The following is an 11,202-nucleotide window of genomic DNA, read 5'->3' on the forward strand; positions in this document are numbered from 1 at the left end:
TTCCTCTGACAAAACATGTGTGCATCATCCTGGATTCATGTCTTTTGCTCAATGAACAGCTGTGAAAGATGGGGTCTTTACACAGATTCATCTTGTACTCTAATTGTATCCATTCTTCAAGCAAGAGTCTTGCTTAATCACTCATGATCACTTCCTAGCTGGGTTGCTGGCACACACAGTTCTGGGTGCCTCAGATTTTACACATGTACATGCCACTATTGTGTGAACAATTCTGGCTTCCAGTTTCTTTTTTATTGTGATTCATGATCCTGGTTATCATTTTTAAAGCCCAGAATACCAATTATTTGCAGAATGGCCTCTCTTTGTTTTTGGCTCTCTATTACACTAGGTCTTACAGAGTGGCATGTTCAGGCTCTTCCCTCAATGTTGCTATCTAATGAGTAGCATGCCTCCTTGATTGCTACCTCTTCTATTTAGAACACCCTTTCCTCTGACATCCAGAAGATTCCTACCATCTAAGCCAGACATGTCAAACTTGTGACATCACATGGCATCGCGCTACGTATCAGGACAGTTTTGCCATTGCCGGCAGCTTCCACATGACACATCCGGCCCGTGGGCCGGCAGTTTAACACCCCTGATCTAAGCCTTTCAAAAAGCTTTGAAAATGTTGCTTTCCCCACAAGCATTGGGGGCTATGTGAGGCCAGAAATGTTCTTTATGAATGTTTGAAGATGCATTGTGGTTAGGAGTGGTAGGAGTTACTGTGTTGGTTTTTATGTTTGTTTGTGGATTTTTTAAATTATGTTATAGATTTTACTGGGTTTTTTTGTGAATCCCCCCTCTAGAGTTATATTGTATAAGATGGGTGGCAATATAAAGAAAATAAATAAAACCAAATTACATAAATAAGCTGCATATTCTTTTATGCTCTGATCTTTAATAGCAATAGCACTTAGACCTATATAGCAATAGCATTTAGACTTATATACTACTTCACAGTGCTTTAGAGCCCTCTCCAGTGGGATTCAAATATGTGAACAACCGGTTCTCTGTGTGGATGTCACTTTTGGAAGTACCTTCTGGGCCTGGGCAACACAAAATTAACTACCGGTTCTGCCGAAGTGGTGCGAACCAGCTGAATCCCACCACTGGCCCTCTCTAAGCAGTTTACAGAGTCAGAATATTGCCCCCAACAATCTGAGTCCTCATTTTACTGAGCTTGGAAGGATGGAAGACCTTATACCACTTATTAGTGCTTTATAGCACTCTCTAAGTGGTTTACAGAGTCAGCATGTTGCCCCCAACAATCTGGGTCCTCATTCCCAACAATATGGGTCCTCATTAAGGGCCATGATGTGATGCCCTAGTTACAAATCCTCTGCATTAATAAAAGTTTGAACTCTACAATCTACTAATCTACAGTATATCAAAGTCCTGCAACCATTTTCAGGCCAAAGTACATTTGGATTTGGGTGGTATATCATGGAATATATTCTAGAAGTGAGGAGGAAATTAACATAAAGTAATTTAAATGTTGTAACCTTCCCAGAGTTATTGGATACAAGATAGGCAGCAAATAAATTTCATAAATATATAAACAAACAAACAAATAAATTCAATTCAATAATTCATTTGTAGACAATCATGTACCATTTAAACAAAATCAACAATCGCAAAATAATGTTCATCTTAATTTGGAAGCTGTAAATGTCTATCAGGTTTTGGATCACTAATTTATACATTGTCCATCTAACAATTTTCCTGCAGCCTTTCTCAGAGCACATTTGACATCCTTATTTCTCAGGCTGTATATGAGGGGATTGAGTAAAGGGGGCAGGACCGTATACAAGAGAGAAAAAATCTTATTGAAATCTCTCACTTCATCTGTTTTTGGTATGAGATATACAATCACAATGGCTCCATAGAAAGTAGAGACAACAATCAAGTGAGAAGAGCAAGTAGAAAAAGCTTTTTGTCTGCCTGTGGTAGATGGGATTTTCAGAATGGCAACAATAATATAGATATAGGAGATCAAAGTTGAAACAAAAGGAGGGAAAGTGATGATAAAAACCACAGTGAAAGTAACAAGCTTTACCAGAAATGTGTCACTGCAGGAGAGTTTCAGCAATGGGAGAGCCTCACAAAAGAAATGGTCAATTTCATTTTGTCCACAAAACTGCAATTGTAAAATCAAGCCCAAGTACAAGGATATGGCTAAAATACTATTGAGCCATGAGCCTGTGGCCAGCTGTATGCATACCTTGCTATTCATAATAGTTGCGTAATGTAAAGGCTTGCAAACAGCTAAGAAACGGTCATAAGACATTACAGAAAGGAGATAACATTCTGTACAAACCAGGAATGAACCAAAATAAAACTGTGTGATGCATCCTTTTACAGAGATGGTGTTGTCTCCAGTCATGAGAGCAGCTATCATCCTGGGAAGAATGGTTGAACTATATATCATCTCCAAGCAGGCTAAATTTCCCAAAAAGAAGTACATTGGAGTGTGCAGGCATTGATCAATCACAATTACAAGAAGTGTAAGGAAATTAGCTACCATAGTTGAAATGAAGATCACTAAAAAAACGAGGAACAGGAAGATCTGCAGATGATGGACGTCCCCAAATCCCAAAAGTATAAATTCAGTAATTTCAGTTTGATTCCTCTGCAGTGCTTTCATTACACCATATATAAAAACTACAAGGAGAATATTTGAAACAACTGGTATAGCATTGCACACATTACCCAGAAAATACAATAACAGTATATATATACATGCTGATCAATCACTATCATAAAAGAGAGAGGGTTGCTGGAATTTAGAACTATAGTGTCAATCTCTAGAAGTATTTGAAACAGAAATATATGCAGAAGATGAAACTTCCAAAATCTCAAGCTGAAAAATTCTATAGTTATAATTTGTCTCCTGTTCACTATGTTTCTCATAATAAATATCTGAAGTTATTATTTAAACAATTTGAACATGAAATATATAAATTCTGGCATGCAAATCTCTAATTTTAGATTAAATGTTTTTTTTTCAGTGCAATTTTCTCAAATCTGGAAGTGCACAGATGAGATACATATCAAATGCTGCGGCTGCTGTGCTGCAGCTACCAAAAAAGCCAACACAGTGTTAGGCTGCATTAACAGAGGGATAGAATCAAGATCACATGAAATATTAATACCACTTTACAATGCCTTGGTAAGGTCACACTTGGAATACTGCATCCAGTTTTGGTCACCATGATGTAAAAAAAGATGTTGAGACACTAGAAAGAGTACAGAGAAGAGCAACAAAGATGATTAGAGGATTGGAGGCTAAAACATATAAGGAACGGTTGGTGGAATTGGATATGTCTAGTTTAATGAAGAGAAGGATGAGGGGGGACATGATAGCAGTGTTACAATATCTCAGGGGCTGCCACAAAGAAGAGAGAATCAAGCTATTCTCCAAACACATTTTTTTCAGTTGCACATATGCTCACAATTATCTGAATAAAATATGCATATAAAAACAATTTTTAGTACAGGGTATTGATCTAGCTTCACACCACAAAGCATAAACAATTTAAGTATTTAGCTTAAATTTTTCACATCATGAGTTGAATCCAGATGTGTCAATCTAGAAACTGGAACTGAATTAATAGAAGTAGACTTTTCTACTCTCTACTCTCTTTTTCAGACACTATCTGTTCCTGCCCTTCCATGTTGTATAAAAATCTAAAATATTGTGATTGTATGCAGAATTTCCTCTTCCTTTCAGTTATTAGAATTTTAGTTTGTTCTATATTTCCCTTTGACTTTTTTAAACCCCATTCGTTCATTAAGTGGGAACACTGAAATTGTTATTAATATAATATACACATCATTAAAATATGATATTTTCCAATTTCAGCTCTACTAATAATCAGCTTCTTTCACAGCTAATATTTAAGAATGTAATAGCAAAGTTACTATATAGACTTATTGGAGGTGGTGACCCTTTGAGAACTGTATGCAATAAAATTTCATTTTAATGTATGCCAATTAGTGTACATTCAAAGTGACAATAAAGTTATTATTCTATTCTATTCTATTCTATTCTATTCTATTGAATATTAGGCCTGCATATTTATTTCACTTATGTATTCTAAAAAGTAATACATTCAGAATAGAGTTATCCTTATAAAGGCAGAACTATATTCACATACACATAAATTAATCATTTACCTCCTTTATACTGCTTGCTTGTATTATCTCACAGCAATGCATTTAAAAATGCATGTTTTTAATAGATATCTTTAATAACCAAAGATGACCCCTAAGAGAATAGAAAGAGTAGTTACAACTTAGATTGAAAAGATATTCATAAAAAAATAAGATGATGATTTCAGTTAAAAGAAGGGCATTATATGTTTTCCTTTCAAAAATGTACTTCTTTCTTTTTATCTCTTTTTTTGATTTTTGGATACTTTTTTACTATATTGAAAAAATCTAATAGAAATGAAAGAGATAAAGATAGAGATAGTAGAAAAAGAGATGTGTATACATAAATTTTGTGCCAAATGTAAACAACAAAAATACTCAGCCCCTACTCATTTCTAGAAAAATGTTATAAAAATTAGCTGTAATTATATTATATTAATGGGTAAAATATAAGGAGTATAAAACATCTACATAAAAACATCTACATCTACATAAAACAACAAAGATACAACAAAGATACATTTGACAAATTTTCCCACATTCAAGAATGGATAATTGTGAATTATGTTTGGTGGTGAAGTAAATGTATTTAAATAATTAAAATTTATCTTGTGCTACACATGTCAATAAATATATTAAAAATACATAAATGATGCATTTCTCTTTTTACAATAATGAGTAATCTTTGATTAAATTAGAGATAAAGTAAGCAGAATTAACTTCAAGATCCTTGTGCTGCTGACTACAATTCACTCTTTCATGAGAAAGAAATCTAGGGATAAATAAACAAATAAATAATAAATCTCACTAATTTACTTAGGGTGTGTGAATCAATCAGAACAAACAGGTTTTTTTTGCTGTTTTCCAGCTAAATCATAACCATAATTTAGAAAGCTTAATGAAAAGTATTATGTGACACAGACATTCATATAAGGTTATAATGACTTACAACATCTTATTCATCCAACATGTTCTATTTTGTTCTCCTTCGCTTGTATGAGATCAGAGATTTTATTAAAGAAATTTCCCTTTGGGTGTTATTAAAAAAAAGTCTTAGGAGATTTTGAGTAATGACTGAAGTGGGAATGCTCAACTCTGTTGAAATTTGTTATAGTATCAAAATTGCATTTGAAGTAATATAGATTGTGGTAATTGCCAAAATCCTTACTCAATATATCATTTTGTTATTAACCTATTCTATTTTAGATTATTCATTGGAAACAATAGGAGAGAAATTGACTTACTATTCTGCATACAGGATTTCTATAAAGTTCTCGTTACAAAAATAGGATGCTAGAATTGATGTATCACTACTCTGATTTATTTAGTATTTTCTCATTTTCATGTTACTAAGATCTAATACCATTGTTCATAAAGGCAAAAATATAAATTGAATTTATGATTGTTTCAGAACTATTATTGAATGAAGTCTTTGTCATGATTCGATCATTTCCTCATCCAACTGAAATTGCAGTTCAAGAATCTTGCAAGGTGAACAATTCAGATGGTCACTCTATACTTTTATAGCATGGCTTCCTGTAGAACTGGGGAGCTGACTAGCAAGCATAGAAAGGAAACACTGGACTTTCTGAATGTGTAGACAATCTGCTGAAGATTATTATCTTCAATCCCTTTAGTTTTCAAGGACAGAGTTTGAAAATAATTTTAAAAAATAACATTCAGAATAAAGCACAATGTTCTGACAACCATAGTCATTCTCCTACTCTCTTACTAACTTTTCCAGCTGTGGATATTTAAGTAGTACCTTTTTTTTTGTCTGGGAAGTACACTGTTTCAAATTCAGGCAAAATAGAAGAAGGGCAGAATTGATTTTCATAGGCTTGATAACAGTAGTTTAATGGTTTATTAGTCTTTAATTTACTCTAACACCACATCCTCATACTTTTGCTTTTGTCACAGTAGATCTTATTCTCACATCTCACATCTTTTCTCCTGAGATGGTTTTCTTAAAAGGAGGCTACAGTTCTTCCTTTACTAATCTTTTCTTGTGTTGTATAATTAATGCATTACAGAAACCAAGTTTTAACTCTTCATGGAAAGGTTCAAATCTGGCAATTAGAGCAATGGCTTACATTTTAAAGTGAGAATCTGACATGTGGACTCTGATAAAGTAAATGAGATGCTCTCTAGTATGTGTCATTTGTGGACTTGTGCATGATGGACTTGGAGCTGGTCAATGATTCATTGCAAAAGGGAATTTTCTGAGAGCCATTAAGGAAGTTGTGATATGCCCTGTATTTACAAGATTCTCCCTGAATCAAGTCAATTTTGACAACTTTCAAAGGAATGGTATTAAATGGAGGGAAAAATATACAACTACAAGACTCCTTAGAAAAAATGGATTATCCTTTTGAATCTGGATCCAGGTATAGCCAGAAGATAGAAATGCATTGATACTTTTGCCAGGAATTCAGTCACAGCTGAATCTCTTCTGGTTCCCTTGGGCTTCTCAGCAACATTTACTAACATCATTCATCATATCATTTCTTAATGCCTGCAAAAGTTTTAGAGTGGAAGTGGTCTTTTATGATGATTTACTCTGAAATTTGGTGATTACAGTGAAAATATAGAGTTGGTGCTACTCACATATGGGATGTCATAAGAGTCAGGTGTCTCTTTTTTGCTTAATTAATTAATAGATATTTGGGACAGAACATCCATCAGTCCAGAATCCAATATCAGCATTACGCTATATACTATATAGACCCAATTTTTCACATGACTAGGTCAAACTAGTGATGGAGTGGAAATGGCATGAAATAGGTTAAAGACGGATCCAAGTAAGATAGAACTTCTGTTAGCTAATTGAGATTCTGCAGTGTTGTCTTTTATGGAAAACTTCCTAAGAAAATAAATCTGTGTTTTTGGACTTATCTTTAATTTATGGATATTTCTTGGTAAAAAGGTAGAGGCCATACCCATGAAGCATTTGTTCAGCTTCAGCTTGTGTGCCTCTTGTAATCCTTCTTAGAATGAAAAGTCTATGCAAAGTCTATTCATCACCTTATCGCCACACACATAAACTATTCCAATATGCTTTATATAGGGCTACCTTTGAAGATCATTTGGAAGTTACAATTGAACAGTAATTGCTAAATGTCAGGAGTATATTATACTAATGTGCATGGCTCTGCACTGGTTACCACTAACCTTCCAAATCAATTCAATTATTGGTTTTAACCTACTGTATAAGTCTGATAGAGTTTAGCACTAAAGTAACTTCTCTACTACAATTAACCTGTTCAGTATGTTCACAATTGGAGAAACTCCTAGTAATCTCCAAATTTAGGAGATAAGGGACACAGTGTCCTCCTGTACAGCATAACCTCCCTTGGGATATTAAATTAAATAAGCCTTGGGGAGTCTGAATCTTTATTCCAGAGTCAAGTGTTGTGGCAGAAAAAGGATAGTTCCTGAGTCATGCTTGAAGACACAGTTCAGTCAATGGAAGCTTAAACATTACAAAATAATTATACAACAAATGGACAAAAACCATTGAAAGACAAATAGTTTCTTAAGTAACTAAGTCCTATGCAACTTCAATTGTATTTGGAAGTTTACTGGTAACCAATACAGCTTGGATATGAGGGAAACTACTTGGGCATAGTTGTTCAAACCAATGCATTTTGCACAAACTGCAGCAGAAAGACTACTTGGTTTTAAATTTATTTTGAAATTATTTCATCATCAATTTTTAATTAGAATTGTAATTTGTAATTTGTTTTGTAAATGTCCATATATATGTAACTTGAAATTTTATGTACTTAAGTAAAGTTTATTCAAACATGTTTCAATTACAGCTTTGTTAGAATTCTTAAATGCCATATTATTTCATAAATATTTTGTCAAAAATGTTGATAGAAGCTTTTATAATAAAAATTCCACTAGCGGATCATATGATCATCAGTTCTACCACTCTATTGATAAAAAGTCAAAGCCAATCACTAAAAGGAATAGTGATAAGTGGGAGAGGAGAAACTTGAGGAGTGCAGATTGTGAAAACATTAATATGAACTTTACTCATACTTAAATCACTGAAACATAATATTTAATATAACAGAAGTAGACTAGTATTAAATATTCAGGAAGCAATCACCATGAACTGTATTTAATTTAATAATTTAATATATTTTTTAATGATTGTATTTAATAATAAAACTAAATTAAACATTTTCCATAGTCCTTTTCAGTTTTTGACCTGATCTTCTTATCTTTGCTGGAATATAATCTAACATACCATTCAAAGCCCACATGCAGCAAAGACAAATAATAGTGACAAGAAAAGTATTTTGTACAGTCTAATTTCTATTATCATTCAAATTAATTAATTTTCTGCTCATTTGTCCATAAAAGGAAAGAATATACTTAGACTTCAGTCTCCAATTCACAAAGGGAGTTTCAGAATATGTGCTATCACCTTTTTCATGGCTTCTTTGACATCTTTGTTTCTCAGGCTATAAATGAGAGGGTTAGCTATGGGTGGCAGGACTGTGTAAAGGACAGAAGCTAGTTTATTGAGGTTAACGGTTTCAGTTTTTGGTATTAGATATACAATTATTAATGCTCCATAGAAAATAGAGACAACAATCAGATGAGAAGAACATGTAGCAAAAGTCCTTTGTCTCCCAGTAGTGGTTGGAATTTTCAGGATAGCAATAATAATATATGCATAAGATGTTAGTGTCAAAAGAAAAGGAGGAAAAGTAAAGATGAATGAAACTACTATTGTAACATTTTTCACAAGGTTGATGTGATTGCAGGAAAGTTTTACAAGTGGGAGAGAATCACAATAGAAGTGATCAATTTCATTTGGACCACAGAATTGTATTTTTAAGACCATACCTAAAAATATAGATGTAAATACCATGCTATTCAACCAAGAAGCAAGAACTAATTGAATACAAACTCTCATAGTCATAGTTGTTGCATACTGGAGAGGCTTGCAGACAGCTAAATATCTGTCAAATGACATCACAGAGAGGAGGTAGCACTCTGTACTAATCAGGAATGCGAAGAAATATAGCTGGGTAATACAACCTGAAACAGAGATTTTCTTGTCTCCTGTCAGAAGGCTAGCTAGAATTCTAGGCAGGATGGTTGAGCTGTAGAAAATCTCTAAGCAGGACAAATTTCCCAAAAAGAAGTACATTGGGGTATGCAGACGTTGATCATTCACAATAAGAAGAATAGCAATAATATTGGCAGCCATGGTCATGATATATATTACCAAAAGAAATAGAAACAGAAAGATCTGCAGATGATGAAGTTCTCCAAATCCAAGAAGAATAAATTCTGTGATTTCAGACTGATTTCTCCACATTATGTTCCTTATAAGTTAATGTTGGTTCCTGAAATAATTTTTAAACATGAGATTCCTAAGTGATGTTTATATTTCTAGAAGTATCTGTCAAAGATTTCTTCCAATTGAAGAAAATAATTGATCTATAAAAATATTTCAAACTTTCCTTTCAGAATGGCACATGAGAAATTTGGCTTCCATTTTCCAACTGATTCCCAGATAACACATGAAAAATAAAGCTTGGAAAACAACATGGAAACAGCATGCTATCATTAAGCAGAAATCTATTTCAGAGAAAAGGAATCTAGCTAAAACTTAAAAGACATTTTAAATGAATTCAAGGATGAATCCAATTATTTTTATGCTGTGTTAAAATTGTTTCAAATAAATGTATACATAACTGTCATAAAAACTAGTGGGAACATATTAAATAAATAAAATAAAGTTAGGATGCAAACAACAAAAGAAGATTCTAGTTTTCTCATTGAGAAAATGTGTTGTTTTTTTAATCCAATTAGTAGACTAATTAAATTATGAACACTCTTCATTTCGGCACAGGTTGGTCATAGAATAACCTGCCTGTCCCTCTTTTTCTCCATAGTCTTTATGAACTGACCTTCATCCTGGCATATAAATTTATCTCTCTTACCTGGTATTACCATCAGGGTTAATTTTTAATATCTATTTTTAGCATTTGTCCATAATTATAGGATTTATATTCAGTTCATCTGAGGATAATTATTTTAAATCACATTTACTTGAAATATTTTAAGGTACTTTTTAACAATTAAACATTCTTAGTAAAGCATTTTAAAACAATAGGTGATTTAGAGCTAATAATAAAAATATATTATTTGTAAGGAGTATGAACAAGACAATATGGTACATATCTTTATCATGGTAAATTTATTTACTGAAATTACCTATAGTCCAGGAATTAAAGTGTACAGTATCTTTCTTTTGCCCATTTGCATGAATGTAAAAGTACTTGGTATAAGTCTGTTCCTCATTCTTTTCTTTATATCTGATACCATATCAAACAAAACTCTCCCATTGGGAAACATTTGACATCAGTAAAAATAGTTGGCATCACAAGAGACTAATTCTCAAAGAATGCAATAGGGACAATTATTAGTTGTAGTCTGTGGAAAAATCTGTAAATATGGAGTTGAATGTAGACAAACAGAAAATGCCTGAATAAAACCAAGAAAGCACCGATTTTTTTTTCACTCAATAATGGATGCTGGATGTTGGACTTGGGTGGGCTTTGACCTGGCTCACCAATTTTACCATCTTACCAACTCCATGAGGATTGTTTCCACCCCCCCCCACCCCTTTTTTGGTTTTTCACAGCCGGACTTGTTCCTACCGAATGATCCACAGGACGGTTCTGCTGGCTCTGCGTGACTCCCCCGCCGCGCAGACCTGGCCCAGTACACTCTCAAGGGCCCACCTTGATGAAGGGGTGTGGAGCCCCGAGAGGTGGTGTGCAGCAGTAATTTGTGGGAAAAAACCCAAATTGGTTAGGTTTTTAGTGGGGTGTTTTGAGAAATTTTTAGGGGGTGTGGGGGGGATAGGGTGGGTAGGCCAACCCATGCCATGTCGGGGGGACACGGCACTAAAGTGATCAGGGGGGAGGTTGGGGGACCAGGGGAGGGTGTTGTGATAGGTACGGTCAGTGGGAGGGGCAGATATGGCGGGAGCAGAGGACCATATCGGGTTTTGGG

The 11,202-nt window shown here is 34.0% G+C and overlaps 2 protein-coding genes across 2 annotated transcripts; both read right to left on the reverse strand.

Annotated features, from left to right (window-relative positions):
* Positions 1-1,693: 1,693 nt before the first annotated feature.
* On the reverse strand, positions 1,694-2,647 carry LOC107282313 (olfactory receptor 5B21-like). Its single transcript, XM_015810084.1, has one exon. The coding sequence runs from the start codon at positions 2,645-2,647 to the stop codon at positions 1,694-1,696; it is 954 nt and encodes a 317-aa protein (XP_015665570.1).
* A 5,913-nt stretch (positions 2,648-8,560) lies between these two features.
* On the reverse strand, positions 8,561-9,496 carry LOC107282314 (olfactory receptor 11L1-like). The gene has a single exon (XM_015810086.1). It carries the CDS (start codon positions 9,494-9,496, stop codon positions 8,561-8,563), a length of 936 nt encoding a protein of 311 aa, XP_015665572.1.
* Between the last annotated feature and the right edge of the window lie 1,706 nt (positions 9,497-11,202).

The sequence above is a fragment of the Protobothrops mucrosquamatus genome, unplaced genomic scaffold (assembly GCF_001527695.2).
Source record: "Protobothrops mucrosquamatus isolate PMUCROS unplaced genomic scaffold, P.Mucros_1.0 scaffold7, whole genome shotgun sequence".
Lineage (NCBI taxonomy): Eukaryota > Metazoa > Chordata > Lepidosauria > Squamata > Viperidae > Protobothrops > Protobothrops mucrosquamatus.

Excerpts from the sequence above, each read along its gene's own strand:
- LOC107282313 (XM_015810084.1), bottom strand. The coding sequence starts at position 2,647 with ATGAAAGCACTGCAGAGGAATCAAACTGAAATTACTGAATTTATACTT.
- LOC107282314 (XM_015810086.1), bottom strand. The coding sequence starts at position 9,496 with ATGTGGAGAAATCAGTCTGAAATCACAGAATTTATTCTTCTTGGATTT.